Source organism: Sinohyriopsis cumingii, chromosome 11, assembly GCF_028554795.1.
Source record: "Sinohyriopsis cumingii isolate HCF-2022 chromosome 11, ASM2855479v2, whole genome shotgun sequence".
NCBI lineage: Eukaryota > Metazoa > Mollusca > Bivalvia > Unionida > Unionidae > Sinohyriopsis > Sinohyriopsis cumingii.
The window spans coordinates 46,075,219-46,100,861 of NC_142971.1; the positions used below are offsets into that span (position 1 = coordinate 46,075,219).

General features: G+C 35.8%; 1 protein-coding gene across 1 annotated transcript in view; it reads left to right on the top strand.

The window, feature by feature from the left end:
- Positions 1-25,643, top strand: part of LOC149788059 (uncharacterized) — a 135,003-nt gene that overhangs the window by 35,048 nt on the left and 74,312 nt on the right. The window contains exons 3-9 of the mRNA XM_089974345.1: positions 1,402-1,478; positions 1,780-1,917; positions 4,706-4,777; positions 11,484-11,707; positions 15,485-15,551; positions 19,537-19,614; positions 22,971-23,069. Coding sequence (XP_089830471.1) covers positions 1,402-1,478; positions 1,780-1,917; positions 4,706-4,777; positions 11,484-11,707; positions 15,485-15,551; positions 19,537-19,614; positions 22,971-23,069 — 755 coding nt within the window. The remainder of the gene's footprint in view (positions 1-1,401; positions 1,479-1,779; positions 1,918-4,705; positions 4,778-11,483; positions 11,708-15,484; positions 15,552-19,536; positions 19,615-22,970; positions 23,070-25,643) is intronic.

Genomic DNA, 25,643 nt, shown 5'->3' on the forward strand with positions numbered 1-25,643 from the left:
TGGAGATTTGACTTCTTGTGATGTCTAGTTGTCCTAAATGAAAATGGTGCTGTTCTGACATCTAATATAGCCACCAAGGCAGCCATCTTGAAAACTGTAGCCACTCCACCTGAATGGTTAGGTCATATCAGCATGGAGATTTGACTTCTTGTGATGTCTAGTTGTCCTAAATGAAAATGGTGCTGTTCTGACATCTAATATGGCCACCATGGCAGCCATCTTGAAAATTGTAGCCACTCCACCTGAATGGATAGGTCATATCAGCATGGAGATTTGACTTCTTGTGATGTCTAGTTGTCCTAAATGAAAATGGTGCTGATCTAGCATAGCCACCATAGCAGCCATACTGAAAATATTGTGATCACTACTCCGAACAGAAATGGTTTCAACACTTGGCAGTTAAAAAGAAGGAATGTCTTATTTTGAATTTCTTTAGATTCTTTTAGGAGAGTAGAGCATTAGTTCCTTTGAGTGTCTCTTGTCTTTTGCTAGTAGGTAATATATCAAAAGTATTAAAAAAAAACACAACAATTTTATTGCTTGTTTGATGTAGGAAAATCTGTTGCATTCATTACCTGTTTGATGTAACAAAAGTAAGACATGAAATTAATTGTCTCTTTTTGAATGTGGTAAAGTGAGACTTTGCATTCCTTGCCTGTTTGTTTTAGTAAAATTAAGACATAAAATTCATTACATTTTTGACATAGCAAAATTAAAACATGGCACTCATTACCTGTTTGATGTAGCAAAATTAAGTAAGATATGGCAGTAATTTCCTTTTTGTGGTGGCAAAACTTAGACATTGCACTTGTTGCTTATTTGATGGTGCAAAAGTTAGATGCTTTTGATACAGAAAGAATCAGTTATTGTTTTCATTGCATGTTTTATTTTCTGTAAGAGACATCAACCTAGCATGATTTTTTTAATGACTTAATTTCCTATTAGTATACAAGTATTCTGCAACACTGTCTCAGCTGTCAAAGCAAAGCATAGGGCAGCACTAGAACAACTGTCCTGAATGACTTATGAAGAAAGTTAAAATCAACCAGAACAGTGCCAACAGAATGATTGGACTATGGTCATTTTTTACACTGGTATATCTTTTTTTCTTTTTATATATAAATTTCATATATATAAATGCAGTATGGAGATTGGAATACCTTATGGGAGTAAGAGGTTTCCAGTGGAGATTGGAATACCTTATGGGAGTAAGAGGTTTCCAATGGAGATTGAAATACCTTATGGGAGTAAGAGGTTTCCAATGGAGATTGAAATACCTTATGGGAGTAAGAGGTTTCCAGTGGAGATTGGAATACCTTATGGGAGTAAGAGGTTTCCAGGCAAGGGTCAAGATCATATGGAGGATATTCCTTGCAGAATAACCGTCTCTTTTTATTGCAGTTGATTCCACAAGAGTTCCTCTCAAGGAGATTCCAGATGAGCCAGGGTCAGACTATATCAATGCAAATTATATTGAGGTAGTTTCATTACATTCTTAAACTGTGCATTTTGTTGTCTTCTTTTTCCTTTTCCTCTGCTTCTTTGTCCTTCTCATGATCATTATTATCACAGATCAGTATCACCATTATTCTTCTCCTCCTCCACTATTCTTACTCCTCATCCTCAACATGATGATCTTTGATTGCATATAATAATTTGAAATGAGTAAGCAGTCTAAATATCACTCTTTTGATTTAGTTCAAGAAAGTGGCAGTATTATATTTGAGGACTGATGAATTGCTGAAACTAAATGACAACAAACTTTCATTTTCCTTGCAGGGTTTGGACTTTGCGTATCACTACTACATTGCCAGCCAAGGACCTCTTCCAAATACAGTGGATGATTTCTGGAGAATGCTGTGGGAAAACAATATCATTGTTGTCTTCATGGCCTGCAAACTAGTGGAGCTTGGAAAGGTTTATATAGTTGAATTGATCTATCCTAAGTTTACTCACAACCTCACTGCACTCATGTGCATAAGAAAAAAATTGTACAGCCTATTGAATTGAATTTACCAGTCTTAAGTTTACTCACAACCTCACTGCACTCATTTGCATAAGAAAAAAACTTGTACAGCCTATTGAATGTAATTTACCAGTCTTAGGTTTACTCACAACCTCACTGCACTCGTGTGCATAAGAAAAAAACTTGTACAGCCTATTGAATGTAATTTACCAGTCTTAAGTTTACTCACAACCTCACTGCACTCGTGTGCATAAGAAAAAATTGTCCAGCCTGTACAGGCTCATCACTTTAACTTTAGGAAAAATGTGTGTGAAATCTAAGCAATTTGGGAGCAAGATTTTTAAAATATTTATTTCAGTGTGGAGTTTCTATACATTTCCTGGAATTTGAACTAGTTTGCTCCCACAGTCAGATTTATATTATTAAGTATTACAGCTGTATGCAAGCCAGGCCTCAGCTGATAGCTCCCATCCCCACCCTGTCTGCATCTAATTAGAAAAGGACTTATTAAGTTTGGTTGTTTGATGAATATTGTTTACTAAAGTTTACTTGTAGTCTGCTGCAAAGGTGTTTGCATAAGACACTTTAATGTTATCTTTCCATGTTGTCATCTGGATTATCATATGCAACCACACAAGTCCTTAGAAAACACTGAAGATGCCAATGTACATTTTTTACACTTTTTCTTTGAACAAATACCATGCACTGAAAAACAGTTCTATTATTATTATTGTTATTATTATTATTATTATTATTATTTTCAGAGGGAACAGCTCATTTATCCACATTTTTAGCTAATCTCACATGAGGCCCTTAGGGGCATAGAACATTATAAAGAAAAAAAGAACATGTTAATTATGGGTTAATGTCACACAGATATTTCACTTGAAACTTTAAATGTATATACATGTACATCATTGTAACTGCTTGTTGCTGATTTATGGCTTCACATAAAAACAAAGAAGAAGCTGTCAGAAAATTTAGTGAAAGATATATATATTGGCACACATGTAACTGAAACATCTTTTTTTGAACATGGAAGGATTATCAGTCAGCATAAGATCAAATGGCTGCAGATTCCATTCAGAACACCCTATACATGTAAATGTCTTTTTCAATGCATTAGTTTGTGGTTTTGGTAGTTTTTAAATAGGTTTGATGCTGATGTTTAAGTGTACATTGAGATAGTATAACTGTAGCTTCTTGTGGGTCGGTGGTTCAGAAAAGTACAAAACGACAAGCATTTGGGTAAAATATTGTTTAATTTTAAAATGCTTTAAAACCAAAATAAATTATGATATGAGATTCTTTTGTCAAGAGGCAGCCAGTTTAAATACATAAACATGTAAGCAAATGTTATCATTGGATAAGTATCTAGGATAATTCCAACTAAATGCTTTTGATGTTTGATTATATGATTAATATTAGTTTTTTTGTGAGCCCCATACTTTGCAACAGTAGTCCAGAATAAATGTAAAATGTAAGTTGAATCAAATAGTTTCCCTGAATGCATTTGTAGACATTTCTTGAGGCTTTTGCACGGGTGTTTCTTTGGAGACTGTAACATTACATAACATGGCTTGTGTCAATGCATCAACATGTACTCCAAGGAATTTATTAGATATATATATTCATCATTGGATGTTCCTTCTTGCATTGCAGTAGTTTGTTTGGTATTTGTATACATTCTATTGTCATGACACCATTTATTGTTGTTTTTCTTCTTGGGTTTCACGCCATTTTTCAGCACAGGATAGGCTGTACATGGCAGCCAGTATAACTGGTGGAGGAAGAACCCTGGAAAACCCAGGGAAGAACCACCGACCCACGAGAAGCTACCGGCAGGCTTTCCCACGTTCCCACATGACACCATTTACTGACATGATTAAGGTTGTGCTATAGCTCTGCTTGGATTGTGTTGCTGTTTTGACCTGATGTGTGGGATGTTGCATCACATCTTTGTTTTCGGTATATAATGGCACATCATTAATGAAAAAGAGAAGTCAAGTAGGTCTATGTTTGTGGACCCCATTGTGCGCGAGTTATCGAGGGAGAGGTGTAGGTCTTAGGATTGCACTTTGAGGCACACCCTATTTTATTCAGCCAGGAGAACAATTTCCGGGTGTAGAGTTTTAGGCTGATTGTTTATAAAATTAAACAAATTTATTTTCTATTTTATTCACTGCAAGTAGGGCAGAGTTTTAGGCTGATTGCTTATAAAATTAAACAAATTTATTTTCTATTTTATTCTCTGCAAGTAGGGCTGAGTTTTAGGCTGATCGCTTATAAAATTAAACAAGTTTATTTTCTATTTTATTTTCTGCAAGTAGGAAGAACAGACTTAGACTATGGATCAGGGACATCTGTCACTTGTTTTCAGTAGAACTTATTTTCCAGGTTACTGTCATTTATAGTTAAATAGTAAAAACAGTTTTATTAAATCAAAGAACATTTAATGTTTTGATAAAGTTTGGTGAATGTTTCTCCTGTTTTAATATAATATACCCCAGAGGTTTAGTAAAATGGCTGTTTTTAAGCAGCTGTTGTAAACATTATGAATTTAGGTCACTTACAACTCTCTTCTCCCTATTTCCCAACACTTTCACCTATTTGTCCATGGGAGAAAAATCATTTTGCTAAATAATTTGAGTACAATATGGACCCTTGCTGTTAGTTTCCATATCCATGCAGAAAAGTTGAAAAAGAGCAAAATTTGATAATAATGCATACCTTTTGCAGAAAAAGTGTGAGCAGTACTGGCCAGATGAGGTTGGATCTAAGAAGCAGTTTGGTGAGATTGAGGTCACTTTGGTATGTATAAAATACAATGGTGATCTTTTGTAACAGAAAGTCAGTCATAGCTAAGTGGTTCCTCATTATTAAACACCTCCTATAACGCTGCTGTGTTCATGGAAACCATGATGTTTGCCTGATTTAGTTCTTAAAGATTTGTTAATTTAATAGGGCTTATCAGTGTAGGAGGACTCTAGTAACCACCATTTACATCCCTATCTGTCTGTAAGTCCTTTTTGTAACCAGCATAGCTCTTCAATCCTTACACATAATTGGGTGCCATGTGGTAGGTGAATTACATGTTACATGTAGGTGTGTCTTTCAAATTTTTGTCATTTCAGTTCCAGTTTTGATGGAGTTTTCTATCAAGATTTTCTGTCCACTACAGAATATACTTTTAACAAGCATTACTTAGGAGCCATGTAGAATATTTTGATAAAATTTCATGTGTACATTTTCTCTTGGCTGTAGATGTTTTATTAATGGGTTTTGTCTCTGTGTCTGATCACTTCAGTAGCCTAAGTGGTTAGAGCATCTCCCTCAGATGCAGGAGTCCTGGGTTTAAACCCCAGCCAAGTAATACCAGAGACTTAAAAAATGGTACTAGTAACTGCCTCACCTAGCACTCAGCATTAAGAGGTTAGTGTTCGGACTGGTCAGCCTGATGTCAAGAAAATGTAATGTCTGCAGCATGATGCCCCAGTGCTAGACATCACTATAAACTGCCACATCACAGCCATCATAGCGATATGACTCAGACTGTTAAAGCTTTGTTAAGAGCACAAACACTTTGTCTCTGCATCGCCAGTTTTGAATAGAGTTATGACTCTTGTCAGTTTACTTAATATGGCACTTGGGATGTTGCTTTAACAAGCATAGATCATGAACCCTTACACATAATTGGGTGCCATTAGGAAGGTAAATTGACTGTTATATGTAGATGTGCAGTATGAAGTTTTAATCTTTTGAGGTCAATTTTTATTGAGTTATTGCCATTGTTACAGTTCTATTGTTGCATTAGATTCTTGTATCCAGCATAACTCAGGAACAACATAATCTGATGCACTTTGTATTATCTGAAGACATAGATGTGCTATTTATGGGTCCAGTTTTGGATAGAATTCTGGCCCATGACAATTAGGTTAATATTATCACATGGGCTGTTGATTGTAACAATCTCAGCTCAAGAAAAATTTGACATATTATGATACAATTTGTCTCATACACGTAATGTGCTTTGTATGTTTTGTATGGGTTTAGTTTTGTTTATAAGAATTATGGTCCCAAATTGTTTATCCTCCAGACTTAGGATTCAGCAAGAAAATTTCACCAGCATATCCTGGATTTCAACAAAATTTGGCATGTGTCTTTTGATTGATGAGACCTTGGGTAATTTTTATTTTCAGCATTCACCACTTCATTTCCAGGAGGTATGACCCTTAATCATCTGTTTTCCTGACTTTAGTTTCAACTTCATGACTCCATTATTAAGTATTGTTGGATTTCATCCAGATTTGGCATGAAATGTTATGCTGATAAGAACTCGAATGAATTTAATTGAAAGTGATTCACATCATCATTTAAAAAATTTGTGGGCCCTGATGGACCATTCTCGAAACTTTGCTTTCTGCAGGATAGCTTAGGGCTTTTACCTTTCAGTCAGTATTAAAAGTGAAACTCTTGATTGATGCAACCTTGAAAAAGTTGATTTCCAGCGATTCACATGCTTATTTAGAAGAGTTATGGCCCCTGACTGCTCTTCATCTCCAAAAAAGATCTTTTGTGTAAGACGCTGCCCAGAAAGTTTTCGAGAATAGGGTCCCATTGTGGTATGTACCCATAGCTGCTAGCTCAAGTTTCACTTGATTTTTACTTACTGGCTGATACAAACCAGTTATGTTATAGATTTAATGATTTAATCATCTGTTTCTTTGTTGTTGCTGTATTTAATATATCATAATTTTTATGACATAATACCCACACCCAGTAGCCTTGCTTGTAAGATACCTTGTTATAATGTGGCTTGACTTGTAATGCTGTGGCTGTCAAGAACTATTATAAAATGAGGGAGCACTGTAGTCTTCAAAGCTCAACACTGCACTTTCTGTCCCAGCCACTTTTGGACAACAGGAAAAGAATAGTTACAAATACAGTTATTTCTTACATTATAAGGCTCTGGTGCCCATGTTGTAAATTTGATGAAAACAGTTGTACAGTTGTCTCATTTTAAGGAAGATCTTGATCTGTGAGTTTAATAATGCCTCCATCAAGGTGTAAACCAGCAGTGGACAGATTTTATTGCACAGTTTATCCAGTGGCACCATTACAGTTTGCTGAACTGACATCCTGTTAGTAAACCAGGAATGCTGTATGCAGGGGAAGTAACTGGCAGATTGAGGTTAAACACATATTAGAACAGTTTTGTAGAAAACGAAAATCACAGAAAAAATCCTGTAACATTATAATTTTTGTGCTAGATTGTGGGCATTATCTTTGAAATATTTAAAAATAAAATACATTGGACAAGTAGAAATAGAAAGCATAGTGACATCAATATATAGCTGCTTTGTTGTGACATTTATGTTAGTGTTTTAAGATCAAAACAGTTTTCATTTTGTTATTTTAATCTATAATTAAAATATATTATTACTTTTCCCTAAACTTAAAATCACCACAGTATAAAGAGGCTATTAAATTCAATGAACTGCATTGATTAATTTTTGTGTGTTCAGCATAAATTTTCATTCACTTTGTCTCTACTTCAATTTGACACACACACTCCCTCACCTAACATTGAAAATGCCACCACCACTGTCTAGAATGTTAACAGGTACTTAGTCTAATAGTGGCTTCTTATGGGTTGAATGCATTTGATATTGTAAGATAAAAATGATTGGATTTGATTATGTACTTCCATTTCAAAATAATACTCTGATACATCCTTATAGTGAGGCCACCTTAAAATCTATGTTGCCATGACTATCATATCACATGCTGATTTTTGTTCTGTGGCATTCTTCAGTTTCTTGAAGCGTTTGCTGCAGGCTGTTGCAAAGACATCATGGAATGCAATCTCCATGTTGATGATGCGTGCTGCAGAATTTCATCTCTGCAGGAATGCCACTTTGGAGTCTTTGAAGGTTTTTCTGGATCACAGCAAGAACATTTTATGGCACCGTTCTTGTATGGAAAAACTCTTGGGAAGCTTCATCCCCTCTGAAGTATCACAGGATCTGAAAGACCAACAGCACAGGTCCCTGGCAGCAGATCCAGGTCCTTTGAAACAGACCCAGAAGTGTGCTCAACCTGACCACCCTATAAGACCTTCTTACAAATTCTTCAAGCAAGTGGAGCCTCAACAGTCTCAGGAGGTGCCTCATTTCAAAGCTCGTTTGTCCTCTTGATCAGGTGGTTAGAGAGGCCAACGGAGGTCTTTGGATCCCTTCCCATTCATCAAGGGAAGGAGTGGGTCAACTCTGGTGAGTTGTACTGTCTCCTGAGGTAGGATCTTGTATTGCCCATTTTTAAGGGGTTTGGTCAAGCGTCACAGATGATGTGTGGATTAATTCCATTTTAAAGAAAGGCTAATGGCTTCATTTCTGGGAACTGTCTTCCCTATCATGGATCCCTATTTTTCTCCAATCCAGACTGACTCAGGGGAAGAGATACACACCCATATGTGAAAGAGCTAAGTTGAGAAGATGGATAATGACCAGACTCAGCCTTTCAATTCTCAGATCTTTGGGTGTAGAAAGAAGGCGATACTAGATAGTCTTAAACAACCTTCATGATATGCATCTTCACATCCCTGTCTTCCCTCCACAGAAAATACATCGGGTTTTGTTTTGACTAAGACATATTTTATATTGGAATTCTTCCATTTGGTCTTGTCTCTGCCTCTAGAACCTTTACCAGGGTGATTGGGGTAGTTGCAGCCCACTTGAGGTATTTATGGATTTTAGTCTTCCAGTATTGCCATCATCCTCAGAGATTCTGTTCTCAGTCTACCCCCCCATGTTGTTTAACTATATCTAATCTTGGTCTTATCCAAATCCTGTGCCTCATAACCACTTTTCTGGCCAAAATCTTAATAGCTCACTTGTATCTCATTTAGGAACTCTAAACTTGGATGCAGAATTTATTCCCTCTTGGAAGACTTTACTTGTGCCCATTTGAGTTTCTGCTTCTAGCAAACTGGAAATGGCACAAGGACCCTTTATCAGTTTTGATACCACTGAGATTCAGTCTTCACTGCCACCTGTATTGATGGCTAAATTGTAACTGGTGCCTGAGTTACAGTTCACAGCCCAGAACTCTACTCCTTTTTGTACACCACCACATCAGATTCAGCATGGGGTGTTCACCTAGAGCCAGAGAGGGTAGTTCTTCAGGGATTTTGGTTCTGGAAAGGTGCAGCCCTTCATACAAACAACTTGGAAATACATCCAGTGCTTTTTGTTTACAGGGTTGTGTCAGCTTTTAAGCCATCATTGCATTATGGTTGCTTCAGACAACATGTCTTGAATAGCATGCCACAGGCATTAGCAGTGTAGAACCTCCTCCAATGGGCAGCCTTGGAAGAGATTATACTCTGTGTCTGCTACATTCCAGGCAAGAAGAATGTTCTGACTGACAGGCTGCCCAGAAGAGGTTGTGATGTCCTGATGGTATTTTCTCTGCATCAGATGGTAAGCGAGTGACATTTCCAACTGTGCAAGGAGTCCACTAGGAAACTGGTTCACCATGAAACTGAACAACAAACTCCCCTTTTATGTCTCACTAGTAAGAAAGCCTGGACATTATATTCCTTCAGACTAAGGTGAGACTGTCTGTATGCTTATATATTCCCACCTTTCAGACTAAATCTGCAGGTGTCTCCACTGTCTGGCACATCCTTGTAACCCCTCTGTGGCCCTAATCATCATGGTTCAGTGACCAGCTTGACCACTCAGTAGATGCACTTAGAAGATTGTCACAGAGGAGGGACCTAATATTGTAATCCAGGGGGTCTCCTCCACAACAGCCCACAGATTATCCAGCCTTATGCTTGACTGATTACAAGCAATCAGTGTGCCAGGACCAATTTTTGAGTGTGGTTGTCAAATGCATTGTCCAAGCTAGGTGGCAATCTGCTCCGAGTCTATGACACGAAGTGGATAATCTTTTATGATCGGTGCAGTTGGAAATGCATTGAACCTAGCTAATTCCCCTAACTCATTTGCAGATTTTCTTCTCTTTGTTTTAGAGGAAAGAGGAGCTTCAATGTTCAGTATTAAGAGCTATAGGGCAGCCCTTTCAAACACTCAAATTCTCTAGGGGTTCTGTTGTTGGATAAGACACTCAACTTTCTGACTGCATCAGGTATTTTGAGCTTTAGAGAATGCTGACATGGAATTGTTTTGTGTGTTCTTTGGGTATTGTCAAAAAACCCACTATATATAAAACCTCAGTATAGCTCCCAGTTAGAGCCTTAAGGGAACGCTCCAGTGGCCTAGTGGTTAGAGCATCCACCTCAGATGCGGGAGGTCATGGGTTTGATCCCTGGCCAAGTCATACCAAAGACTTACAGCTGCCTTGCTTGGCACTCAGCATTAATAGGTTAGTGTTAGGACTGGTTGGTCTGGTGTCAGGATAATGTGACTGGGTGGGACATCATGCTACATGTCTGGGGCATGATGCCCCAGTGCTAGACATCACTAAAAACTGCCACACTGCAGACATCGTAGCAATATGACTGAATTTTTTTTTAAAAGCTACGTTAAAATTCCAAATCACACACACACACAGAGCCTTAAGGTTTTTTCTTTCTAAAGGGACAAAGAAGAGTCAAAATTGTCTCTTCCTACCTTAAAAGTGTTCCTCATATATTTCAGCTGCAACTATTTCCAGGTGGATTGTCATCACTATCAAGAGAGTTGATCAGTCCATCACTAAGAATAACCTTTGATTAGAACTAAAGCCCATGAAGTTAGAGCTATTACTACATTTTGGGTTTATTGCACTTATTTGGATGATGTTATGAGAGCCACCTTCTGGTGGTTTCATAATACCTTCCTTTACCTTTGATCTTTGGTGCATCAGAACAACAGCATAACATGTGACCCTTCCAAGCATCAACTTACAGGTAGCGAACATTCCTACTGTTAGGATAAGTGCAATAGCTTCTATATTAGATTTGATGAGTCCATCAGCCTCCCTCCAACTGGTCAATTCAACAATGCAATAGTAGCAGATAATGTATTACTGCTATTCAAATTTAGTTGGTTTTTGTTTTGTTTTGAGGGGGAGGGGTAAAACTATTACCTGCTTCTGTTAGAAAGATTCCTTTCTCTCACCCCACTCTGATGTCCTGTGCCCTAGATCCAAGACGAAGGAGGATTGTATTCTGTATGTTGGCTGTGACAAAGGATTCCTAGACTGGGATCATGTTCTTTTCAACTTTAAATCTTCAGTACTAATTGGAGGAGGGAATAGGTGGACTGGGGACTGGAGTCCCAGGCAAGAAAAGCGATGCATTTGTAGTAGTAAGTAGTGCATGTGTCAGATTATAATTAGTTTATATCCCCCATCCCCACTCAAAACCAAATACCTATGGACATGAGAAACTAGCACTTGAGAAACATATGTAATTTCCATATTTATGTTTGGCTAATGTTACAAAATTACTTTTTAAACCAGCTAAACTGGCTTGATCCTGTAAGAATAATGAATTCTTATCTTTCAGTCAAAAGAAGAAGAAAGATCAGAACACTACACAATCAGAAATTTTGAAGCAAACTATAATGGTGAGACCCATACATTGATTCAGCTGCATTATACTGGATGGCCAGATCATGACATTCCTGAAGATATTGACACCATTCTTGAAATGATTGCAGAGATGAGGAGAATAAGGAAAGAACACAATCATGTTGCAAGTAAAAGGCCACCTGCTGTCATTCATTGCAGGTATAAGTTATCTATACTTTATGTAAAATACCATATGTGCTCAATTGGAAGTCAGATCCAGCTGCAGACTGTGCAGACATTGATCTGCCATCACATAAAGCACTGACAAAGCTTGGTCTACTCACTGTCTTCAAACTAATCAGTAGAATAAACAACACAGATCCTGATCTACCAACACATCATGGGACATTAGATCTGGGTCTGTGTTGTCAGTGATTGGACTCGACTTATAAATGAGTACATTTGGTAGACATGGTTTTATGCTTTTATGTTTTCATGTACTGGAATTTCATAATTGGAACGACTAACAGAATCAACAGTAGGTTAATTTCTCCAAAAACCTAGTCATCTCAGCTTCTAAGAAGGCCAACATTGCAAGAAAGTTGAAGCATTACAACATGGCTGTTAATATGAAAACAAAATATGTCATGATATTCCCTTTAACCATGAAGAGTTATTTTGGCTCACATGGCTGTAAAGCCAGGTGAGATTATTGTATGATCCTTTGTCTATCATGTGTTGATTATTGTCAATTACTATTTAGTCCAAACAAAATGTTTCCAGTATGCCAACTGTCCCTGTTTTTCATTGCCGATCCTAGCACTCATTCCCCCCTGATTGATTTGTGTATCTAATTGAGCCAGTTTAGCCCACTACATTATATAAACTAATCATTATAACATTTCATAAATGTCTTGGCCAATGTGTACAACCTTATAGATTAGTTCAGTGGATGCCAGTCTGTTATTCAGTATGGCTGTTTATACTAAAAGCAGCTTCTCAAAACCCACTAAAAGGAATATGACTGAACTTCACAGAAAGCATCCTGGCATGATGGTCTTTTCAACATAATTCAAACAATGCTTATCCACCATTAAATATGGCTGCTGAAACTAAGAATATAAAAGCCTTCAAATAACTTCTCAAAAATGGCTCAGACAGGTTGGACCAAATATGGCAAAAAGCATTTTGGCATAGATGGTTTCCTAGTTTATACAAAGAATTCTGATACCCCATTACATTTGGATGATGTTGCTTAAAGTACAAATGCCTTTAAAGATTCTTTTCAAAAACTGCTTAACTAAATAGGTAGCTAAGTTTTTCTACCACATTTTGAGGAGTAAATGTAAGCTCCAGTTACTATCAGGAAATGTTGCTGAATGATTCCTGACACATTCAGGCATTATGGTAGAGTGAATATAGGTCATAACAAGGATCTGTCTGACTCACTCGCCAACTTTGACCTGAACAGGCCTCAATTACCTACCATGTTTCCAGAATGGAAACTTTAATGGGTTTTGACTTGGCTCTTTACAGTAAAGTTTGAATCCTTAGCTTGAGCCTCTTTAAAACTGCTGGGGATATAGACATTGCTGGGTCTGTTTGTCTGTTAACATTTTCAGTTTTCAGTTTCACAGGACTCAGATATTCTGCTGCTTCTGCATCAACATAAAATTTAGTACATATATTGGACTAATGGTCCAAATGTGTCTTTTGCTTTTCACAGTTCTTAGTTTTAATATTTGCATGTTATCATCCATTTTTCTGTCCATCTGTGTATCATCCACACTTTCATTTTTATAGTATATCTCTAAAACTATTCAAGTTATTTGTCTGAAATTTGGTACATGTGTACTAGTGGTCCATATGTGCCTTCTGCTATTCAGATTTTAATGTGTTTTATGCTGTTGACCATTGTTCTGTCTTTTCATCCATCCATTATTCACACTTTCGCTTCCAGGACAAAGCTCTAGATACATCGAAAACTTAAAAACCATTTAAGATATCTCTGTGAAACTTGGCACATTTTCGTCATTACAAATGATAAATAGGTAAATTATAACTAATCAGAAAGATGGACAAATTTTATGAATTCAGGGCACATATATTATTACCCAAGTTCCATCCTAGTTTTATCTATAGCTAATGAAAACAAATGTCAGTACAGTTTATGGAGGTGGCTCAAGGGTTCCCATGCTACTGGAAAAATGGAAATAAGTCTGGAAGAAGAACAGGTTTGCTCCCATATTGGATAAGTTCTGTATTTTTATACAGTTTGGTAAAAGTTGTGGAAAAGTTGAGAATTAAAGAAGGCACTTTTGATAAATCAGTTGCACTGAAAGTGCATTTACTTTTTGATTTTACTGATTGCAAATTTATCATGTCAAGTTAAATTGCTCGAGTTTTTGGAAGTTGCAGAAATCCTCAATTGCTGTGTAAATTTATGCATGCACTCCAGTCAGCCAAATTACACAGATCTTGGAAACTCCACAAATGATCTTATTTTATTGGTTTTTTTGGGACTCTTTTAATACAAGAATTATACTAACATTAAAGTAAATATTACTTGAGGATGACAGAATAATTTGGTATGCTTATTTGTATTAATATGTTGGTGACCTGATTAGATTGTCAATCAGTTTTAGCAATTTTTCAGTATATAGTACAGTTGTTTAAACTTTTTCAACCAGGACATAACATTTTGACAAAAACCTAGTAAGAATGATTAACCCAGGTAGAGTGGAAGCCATATATTTATGGATAACGTCACCTGGCTGTGTATGCAGGAACCATAAATTTATGGTCAAACGTCACCTAGCTCTGTGTGCAGATACCATATTTTTATGGCACAGGACAGTGATGTCTATGGATGTCCAGTCTAGGCCAATCATTAATTGTGTGCTAATAATAACAGGGAGATAGCATATGTAATTGTCTCTAAGATCACAGCTCTGCATCACTGTAACAGAACATCAGTGAAACAAATATTTAAACAGACTTATTTGCCCTGGAAAGTCTGTTGTCAACAGTGGATGTTTTTGTAAACAATATGGTGGCTAATAATTAGTTGCAGTCTCGCAGCTGTCCCATACCCTGATGTTTGGTCAGGTATGGATATAGATGACTCTGTCTTCTTGGGTTATATTATTCCCCTGGTATATAATATAATGAATATAGCCATCACTAGGTCAGTCCATGAACATTTTGTTTCCAACATAACTCTAAAACCATCCTAGATATAAATTCTAGATACTTCAATAAAGAATCCTATCGATACAAGTAGTATTAAAATTGAGAGCGGTGGTACTATATGATGCTTTCAGTAGGAGTCTTTACACAAGCAGGGGACCAGGGCAATATATCATTTTTCAATGATTATAATTTGTGATGATGTAGTGTAGTCAATTATGAAATTGCTGACTTTATTACTTTTCAAAGAAAGTTTTTGAAATTTCAAGTTCAGGTCTTTAGTCAGGTTTTGTGATTTTGAAATATTGGTTAAGTTAACTTATGTACTAACATAGAAATATTTGAATCAGTTTATGTCATATTCTGGATGGAATGTTGATCACTGTGACCTGATTTATAAGCATTTCTGATTAGCTGGGTGTCTTGACAAGCAGAAAGTTTCAAAACCTCAAGTGAATAAACACAAAACTTACCACAAACATTAGCTTTTTGCTCCAAATGATTGTCGTCAAAACTTTGGTAAAATAACTTACTGTGACCTAATTGAAATTAGCTTTGCTTTATTTTTATTTTTATTTGCTTTGAGTCATCATTTTTTATATATATTTAGAGGCAAGGTTTCCTTTTTTTGAAACTCAGCTGGTATTTTAGACTTTTATATTTCAGTAAAAATTTGAAGGAAGGATTAAAAATGAAACTTCCAAAAATGTTGTAACAAAATTACATATGCATTAAACATTTATAGGTGAAAATATATCCGCCAAATGTTCTTCATTGTGTAAATTTATCTTTTTTATCCTTTTGTAGTGCTGGCTGTGGTAGGACAGGGACCATCTGTGCCATTGACTATGCATGGGATATACTTCAGGCAGGGGTAAGCCCATGGCTTTGCATATGTGAACAATTTCATTTTAAAAAAATTAAATTAAGAAATAAATAAACAAATGTAAACGTAGTCATTGCAGTGGGATAGCATTATGTTTTTAGCTCATCTGTTCAAAAGTTCTGTGAGCTTATGGCATGGTCCTAGGGCCATTTAGTGTCTGTCCATCCATCCACATTTGGATTTTCAACTTCATGTATAAAAAAAAGGACAAAAGTTCCATAGGTTTATTATGATGTTTGAATTATAATTGTGCCAGAGTGTAAAGTGAAATTAACACGCACTGGATTAGCCATGGAGTGTCCAGCAGACATTGAATTTTGTTAGAGGCAATGTGTACCATTGGTGCAATGTCAAGTGCAAACCTAGCCAAAATTGATTTGGAGCACTGACCTATGAAACAGAACTCAATATATTATTTGTGCCTGAGACACAATTCTGCTGGAAAAAATAGCCAAACACGTTCCATAAATGTTATGTTTATGTTAAGAGATATAAACTTATTATTTACAGAATAACAGACTGTATTGAATTATTTTAGAATGCGTTGATAAAACTGCAAAATTAGTGTATGAATAATTATGACCAAAAGTGCAAGACCTACTGCAGTTCACAGAGGAAAATGAAAAATATTTTAATTCAGCAAATGTGTTACATTTTTTTAGGACCACGACAGTGGCCTAAGTGGTTAGAACTTCCACCTCAGATGAAGAGTGTAGCAGGTCTGATTCCTAGACAAGTCATGCCAAAGACTTATAAAAATGGTACCAGTGGCTGCCTCATTTGGCGCTCAGCATTAAGAGGTATGTGTTGGGAATGGTCAGCCTGGTGTCATGATAATGTGACTGGGTGGGACGTGATGCTACATGTCTGCATCATGATGCCCCAGTGCTAGACATCACTACAAATTGCTACATTCCAGACAAGGCATTACACATGTGTACATTATAGAGTGTTCATATCAAGAATAGCAGGCATTACACATGTGTACATTATACAGCATTCAGATAGAGTATAGCAGTGAATCTGTATAAGGCTTTACACATGTGTACATTATACAGCATTCAGATTGAGTATAGCAGTGAATCTGTATAAGGCTTTACACATGTGTACATTATACAGCATTCAGATTGAGTATAGCAGTGAATCTGTACAAGGCATTACACATGTGTACATTATACAGCATTCAGATAGAGTATAGCAGTGAGTCTGTATAAGGCTATACACGTGTGTACATTATACAGCATTCAGATATAGTATAGCAGTGAATCTGTACAAGGCATTACACGTGTACATTTTACAGCATTCAGATATATTACAGCAGTGAATCTGTACAAGGCATTACACGTGTGTACATTATACAGCATTCAGATATAGTATAGCAGTGAATCTGTACAAGGCATTACACGTGTGTACATTATACAGCATTCAGATATAGTATAGCAGTGAATCTGTACAAGGCATTACACGTGTGTACATTATACAGCATTCAGATATAGTATAGCAGTGAATCTGTACAAGGCATTACACGTGTGTACATTATACAGCATTCAGATATAGTATAGCAGTGAATCTGTACAAGGCATTACACATGTGTACATTATTTAGCATTCAGATATAGTATAGCAGTGAATCTGTACAAGGCTTTACACGTGTGTACATTATACAGCATTCAGATATAGTATAGCAGTGAATCTGTACAAGGCATTACACATGTGTACATTATACAGCATTCAGATATAGTATAGCAGTGAATCTGTACAAGGCTTTACACGTGTGTACATTATACAGCATTCAGATATAGTATAGCAGTGAATCTGTGCAAGGCATTACATGTGTGTACATTATACAGCATTCAGATATAGTATAGCAGTGAATCTGTACAAGGCATTACACGTGTGTACATTATACAGCATTCAGATATAGTATAGCAGTGAATCTGTATAAGGCATTACATGTGTACATTATACAGCATTCATATAAAAAATAGAAGTGAATCTGTATAAGGCATTACATGTGTGTACATAACGTGCATGTTATAAAGAAGAGATATAATGAATTACAATATAGTATAGACTCACTTATAAGCCAAGTCAAATTGCAAACAACAAGGACCTTGATCTGCCATAGAATAATGCACCAGAAGATCAGGGTCTGGTTTTTGTTCTACAGATTACAATTAACAAACCCCTTGGAACCAGATCTGTCTGAGCATTATGCACTGATCAATCTGGGTCTATGCAGTTTGCAGTTGGACTGTCTTTATAAGTGAGTATATATGGAACACAAAATCAAACAAATGACTATTTCGATAGGTATTGACTAAAATTCTTCTTATAACCTTTGTGTTGGCCCCAGTTTTCACAAATATTAGATAATCATAAACTAACCAAGGTAAGGATCTGTATAGACCTTTTTCAGGAAGTCGAATTTTAGTTTTTCCACTCCAAGATTTAACGCATGCGCAATCAATGTAGGGCAACTTTTAAGCGATTGTCATTAACATAGTGTATGTTCGTGAAGAAAGTTTCAAACAAAGTTGTAAAGGTTTGACATCTGTACACCCTTCACAGAAATAGTATGTTTAAAAATCATGAGTGAATAGTTCAGTAATCTGCCTAAAAGAGAAAAGTAGATATGAGCACAAAAAGCATCAGAGAGGACCAGAACAGCAGACAGGATTTGTGGACCCTAGGAAAAATTATCCAGTAGGCCCCAATGAATGACAAATTGAAACAATGGTGGACCCCTGATCGCTGTGGTCCCCCATAAATTGTCCTACCCTGTCTGTGGTCCTGGATAGGACTTGCAAAGTTGGATGATCCATTTCTGAAAGGAAAGGAGTGGGTGGACGATTTTCCTATGTGACCAGAATTACAATTTGTACAAATCTATGTGTATTTAGATGACTCTTCAAGACTATATACTCATGAAAACATGATGACTTACAAATCCCTTTGTTGCATATAATTAATTTCATAGTAGATGGATGCATACAGGGGAACACAGCATTATCAATGCCAGTGTAATCAGATCCCAATCCCAATCCGAGAAGCCACACGAGTTACACATAGCTGATAGTACTGTTGCAACTGGCTGTTGCAAATGTATCGCATGATGAGTTAACTCATCATTATTATCCATATTTGTTCAAAGAGTTAGCAAACTAAGGAGAGAGGGAGAGAGAGTAAATTCCTTAGCCAGTCCAATGTATCATAAGCAGTTTTGGGATTCACATTCATTCTCATTTAATTTATTAACTAAATGACAAATCTTTGAGGAATCTGCTTAATATGTGATGTGCTGCCTTTGGTGTTCATTGTTTGCTGCTAATTAGACAAGTTAACTTGTTTATTTTCGGATTATTCATTACCATGCAGTCATGGGGGTGGGGGGGCTTAGTTATGAAGAGAGTCATGAGGCAGTAACATCCAGCAATAGATACTCATTTATTGTTAAAAGTACTTGATGAAAATGTACAGTTCAACTCTTATACTTGTGGGCTGGCATATTATTGTATAATAATATCTGTGGAAATCTATAATGACAACTGTTCTATTCATGTAAGTGTAGGTCACTCAAGTTGCCCTACGTAAAATGCGCATGACCGTACCGGATGCGGCTATGGGATAGGTTTGGCCAGCTAAAAGTAGTATCTGAAAATGATCTCTGCAAGTAATCCCTATGAAGATAAGGGCTGTACTGAAATCGAGGCCACCTAAGGGTTTAAAAAGATTTGTTGAGGGTGTATGAAAATATAAACTTTACCCACTAATAAATTTTATGATCTTTATGTACAATTTCATGAGATGGTTAAAGCAAATGGGTCACTTAGGTTCACTTTTTCATACCATACTTGGACATGTATAATACAGCTTAACTACAAATATCGTACACCTAGGTCTAGGTCAGCAATGCTTGCAGATGATTAAAGTTTTTTTAAAATTCAGAGTGAATACAATTTTTTTCTTTGCAGAAATTGACACAGGATTTTGATTTGTATGAAATAATCAAGCACATGCGAGAGCAGCGTCAGTCTATGATACAGACACCTGTAAGTAAATGAGAATAATATGATAGATATGTATTAATTTGGACATCTGCTTAATTTGAGTATTTTGTGATCCATTCCTCATGAGACTGCATTTTCGTGTATTTTTGTACTGCAGGGGTGCACAACATTTGGTCTGCAGACACATTTGTGTGGCCTGCATATTGTGTCCTTACTTCACATGTTTATTTATGCTTTATTATAGACACAAAAATTTTGCATTATGGCATGCTAAGTTTGAATTTGTACTGAGTTGTGCACCATTGATTTACCATGACACCACTGTTACTTGGAAAGTTTGGTCATAACAACCATTTCTAACCTGTCACATGATAAGCCCAAGAAATTTTAAATTGCCAACAATTATTTGCAAAAGCTGAGATGTGCTTTTAACATAAACCAATCAGTCAAAAGTTTCCCCTCTCCTGTTGTATGGTGTATTCAGATCGTACAGGTAATTGCAATTGTTCTGATTGTATTCTTAAGTCTTAGCTTTTAATTGGCTCTTTGGAGCCAGGTGTGTCATTGAACCCTATGCATGCACATAACCTTTGGACATTTGTGTCAACCTATATTTTCATTTAAAATTATTAATTACACCATGAACACTTTGATAGTACAGTAAGTGAAGCTTGAAATGTAATATTATCATAACTGAATTCATGATTTTCTTTGGGCAGACCTGGATGAAGTTTCATTTCAGGACTCGGTAACAATCACTCTTACTGTAAAAGATCTAAAATATGTCACGAGGAATGCCACAGTCAGTTTCACTGTAAAACATATATGTCAAGAGGAGTATCAGTCATTCTTATTGTAAAGCATCTAAAATATGGCTTGAGGAATACCAATGTCAGTCTTACTGCAAAGCATCTAAAATATGTCATGAAGAGACCATAATAATCATTACCGTAAAACAGCTAAAATATGTAATAAAGAATATCACAGCCATTAGATTTAAAGGCAGTTGGTCTTTCCTGTAGATAACTTTTATTTTAGCATCCACTTTGTAAACATTATTAGTGTTGCTTCACTACTCCACTGGTATTGGCTGCTTTGTGTGCCCATTTACATATAAATTTTCATAGCATGTAGCTCTGCACATACACTGAGTTCATAAAGCAGGACATGTGCCATGATGTACCTGTATATATTGCCTGCTCTGTTTTGTCTTACAGATTTAGACCATATATATCTGTATAAAACAATATCATGATGATCCCAAGAATGTTTTACACAAATTTTTAGATATATTGAACAATGATGTCCTGTCCATACAAATTGAATTCTATCATGAACTGAGGTTTTAAATAAAAAGGTACATCAAATGAAACAATAACAGGTTGAGCAAGATACAGCATGTAAATTGTCAGTGGCTTACATATAAATAGCTAACAGCTGTAAGTCAAATGTGCAAATCGGAGCATACATTGAATTTTGAATTGATTCAATCAGTTGGCATCATTGTGATCATGCATACCATATACATATTTAGAAATTGTAGCAAATGTTGTAGCCTTACTAAATTTAAAAGAATTCTGCTAAACTTTTGCTTTTAGATTAAAAGTAAAAAAATTCCATTCAGATGTGTTTATTGCTGTGGCTTGCCCTATTTGTATAATAAAAAATGAATGTCACAATAATGATACATGTGGATTGTTTAATGATTTGTCATAAAATTAAAGAGTGGTAAAATTTGTTTTCTTGTACACTTTATGACTATATAATTTTTAAAGCCAGCATAATTGCCAAGATAAATTATCCAGCAGGGAACAAAATAGTTAGTTTTTGTGGTAAATGTTGATGGAGTGGATAGCATATATACTGAGTTTTTCTAAGACTTTGTGGCATATACATAAACAAAATGCATAAACTGCATTATATAAGGCAGTAAAAATGACAAAACTTCAAGGTTACTATCAGGTTTGCTAGACACAAATTCTTAATCCTGATGGATTGTTTTATCCAAATTTTGTTTTACTCTTTTATGTTCTTTGCATCTAGAGATTGTGCTTTTTCCATTTCTTGGGTCAGAAGATAAATGCTTGAAGTCTGTTTTGTATCATTTACTTTTTTCACTTTTCTCTCTCTGTCAGTCTAGCTGTGTTAGGTGTTAACAATGTACGGAAGTAGTCCTGCAAGTACATGTATTTCAGTTTATGAGTCAGTAAATAAACTGGGCAACTCTGTGTGTAAAATAATATATTACAATGGAAATCATGACAGATGATGCAGGAGAACCCGTAACAATTTAATTTACTTAATTGGAAGTCATTTATTTTAAAGACTGTTCCAGTATGAGTTACTGAAAATGAAACAGTTTTTTTCACACATGCTATTTTTGTTGTGCAATTTATGAGGAAACTTGTCTGCAGATTTAGATGGCTGCAAATGTATTTTCCTTATAAAAAAAAATACAAGTTAAATCAGATCTGCAAAAGGTAATGGCATAATGATGAAATTTATGGGTCCACAAATTTATTTTGCTTATTAAATTAAAATACCAGTTTAGTGTAATAACTTAAATCAAGTGGAAGATTCCAATGTAACCTCAATGAAGAAGCTTTTGGATGCTTTACCACTAAAGAAAATCTTGGTTTTTTTAAGAATGCAGAAAGAAATTTGGACCTCATATTTTAAGGATTTTATATTTTTGTACATTTATCCTTTATTTTATACACCTTTTTAAGCATTTTACCAATTTTGCCTTTATCTTTTCTCTTTTAGGACGAAATGTTTACATTTATTTGGAAGGGTTTATGTTCTTAAAGGTTTCTGCTAGTTTTCTTAAAGCATTCATAGAACTTTTAATCTCCACTGTATAACCAGGATTGTCCTGATATGCCATGCATTCATGCAGACACACGGAAACCCACACAGACAGACAAACAGACACACACTTCTCTAAGTAAACCTATAGGTTTAACATCAGAAATAAATTGAATCAGAAACCTGCAGAATTAAAATGCCACAAGTAAGAAAAAGGTCTGTTTACATTAACGAAGAAGGCTTTTTATGTGCCTCTATATATATGGATGGGCATATAGTGTTAACCTATGTCTGTCAGGCATATCACATCACATCCTGTCATGTTGTAACCATTAGGAATTTCATTTTAGCCCATTAACATTTTTGAAGAACTTAATGTTTCAGGATTGATTTTTGGCTTACATTTAAAAGTCTTCAATCAAGTTCGATTTTCACCATTTTCCAGTAAAATTGAATAGATATATTGTTTGACATAGGATTTAGTATAATGCTGGTAAGAGTATCTGATTTGCAGGGATGCAATTCCAGTTTAAAATTGCACTACATTGTCTTGTTTTTCTAATTGTTAAAACTTGTTTGCTTATTAACAGGATCAGTATGAGATGGTGTATAAGGCCACACAGCATTTGTTCAAGGAACACCTTGACATGATTCAAGACCATGATTACGGAAATTTTAAATTTGGTCAGGTGAATATTGTAACCATGATATATGACATGTGAGAGAGAGAGAGAGAGGTGGAGTATGATTATAATTTCATTTAAAAGTAACATTATTATCAAAAGATTATTTTCGTTGTAAGAATAGTGAACATACTTTAATTGTTCTTTAGTGCCGAAACATAAAATATTTATCCCGTTTAAACTGATAAAATTGTTGCCTCTTCTTGAATAAATTGACTTGTGAGTGGGATGTTCTTGGCATATATAGTGCAAAACCATTCAAAACCTTGTCATTTTCCAACATCAAACATTTTGGTAAGAACTTCTGAACTCGCACCACTCTCATTGGTTGCATAACCTGAACTGTTTTTTCTATATTAAGAATTTTCCTTTTATATGTTGATATGTGAAACTTTTGCAATGATTTATTTATATGTTGCTTATTGTACTGCAATTTTATCTTATGGATGAAAATTATATAGAATACATGAAATACCTTGTTTATAAATGAAGTGTCAATGTGATTTACAAATCTTTGCCTGATACCCTATTTGTTCAGTATTCATTTCTTATTATGTGTGAATCCACAAGCTATATTTAACCTCTGTTGACTTGGTTATGTTCTTGTCAAGTACCTTCAATCATAATCATCTAAGAAAAAACAGCTGTGTGACCAACCCTTTCACATCATTGTTTCCTGCAACTGTCAGCATTTGTAGATTATGATATTAACTGTGGTCATATATGTTGTAATGTACTTCAGCCAACAATTATTTTGGTGACAAAAACCAAATAACTTGAAACACGTTGGAAAAGATCATAGGATTACTTAGCTTACAGTATGAATTAAAAATTGGTTTTAAAGACGTATTAGATAAAAAGTGGTTGCTTGTGAGGGTTAAATTGGATTTTGTTTTTACTGATATGTTTGCCACATCAGAGGGGTGGCTGCCCACTAGGAATACTAAACTTGTCTGTGCTGAGAAAACTGGCTGTGTAGAGAAAACTGGCTGTGTAGAGAAAACTTGGCTGTGTAGAGAAAACTGGCTGTGTAGAGGAGGTGGCTATGCAAAATCATGTACAACAGGTGGATTGTTTAAATAGTGAAAAGTAAAGAACATACCTTCTGTAATGTGCCTCACTATAATATGATTTTAGAAATAGCATGGTTGTGTCATGGCTCCCAGTTTTTCATCATTGATGTCACTTACTCCCTAACACTTCAAAAAAATGCAGCCAATCATTAGGAACAGGTAAAAAATAATTCAGTTAAGTTTCAGAAACCCATATTTTAATGTCACTAATAGCTCCACCTGTAACTATTATTTAAGCTCACAGTTCTGTATGGAAAACCTCATCCGTGTTAGATGCACCAACTTCCTGTTCTAGAAATTTCTTAGAACATGTGCATCAACCAAGTCTGATCTATGTCATGCTTTATAGAACGTCCTCGTTCTTTTTCAGACAATCAGTGAGTCAACACATGGAAACACTATGAAGTGAAAATGTCTGCAAGTTCAATGGTTTCATGCTAGTAACCAAGGCATGTCATTGATAGTTCTTTATAGTGAACTTTAAACCTTTGTGTGTACTTATCAAATTAGTAAAATTGATAAGATTAACATTGATAATTTTCAGGAGTGCATTGTTCACACTATGGACCACCCACCCACTCTCCTCCTAGGGTAAAGGGCATGGGACATTGTGGCAGTAAAAAGTACACGCTAATTTGGGGTTATCGAAAATTATCTAGTTACAAGTTTTACATTACAGGAGTCCAGATATTACTGTGGTTATTGTTTATGTAATAATATGATCATGACATAGCAGTTGTTTCCTTATCGATTCTTTAAGTGTTTTAGTGGTGGTTTTATTTACACCATTACTCCAACACAACAGTGATGTTCTGGTGTTTATAAGTAATGAACAGAATAAACTTAGACAATCCTGTTTCCAGTGTAGAAAACAGTAGTAAAGATATACAGTGAGGCTGACACAATCATTGTTATTATTTCTCTATTATTTTGTCATACTGTAGTTTCTTGTTTCATAATTTTAATTTTTCAGATGTCTCAAACAGTTGGTAAGTGTGGGCATAGGAAAGGCCCATGGGACACTCACTTAACTTGTTTATCATGTACAAAATGTATGCAAATAGATGGATGTCCTATATGTTGCCAGTGGTCAGATGGCACCTGGGACCCTGCTGATAGCCATCACTCATAACTGAATAGGAAGGAAGCGTGTTCTTCCTCTTCTGGATCAATTAAATCTCACATAGAAATACTGGTGCTATCTGTGAGGTAGCAACATAGGTTTCTTAAGTGGTCAAGTGCACTCCCCAAAACAAATGAGGGAGGAGTGGTACCTTCCCTAGACAAGATGGAATTGACTGCATCTTCCTATTTAAAACAGAAAGATAGTATCTTCAAGGAGAGAAATAGTGTTACTACATGTGAGATAGTAACAGACATTTTTGAAGAGTTTGAGTCCGTTCCCCCAAATAAAAGAGGAAGGAGCAGCACCTTCCTGAGACATGATAGTGCATCTTATCCAAGGTCAGGCAAATCACACAAACACAAGAGGTTTAGCCATTGATCT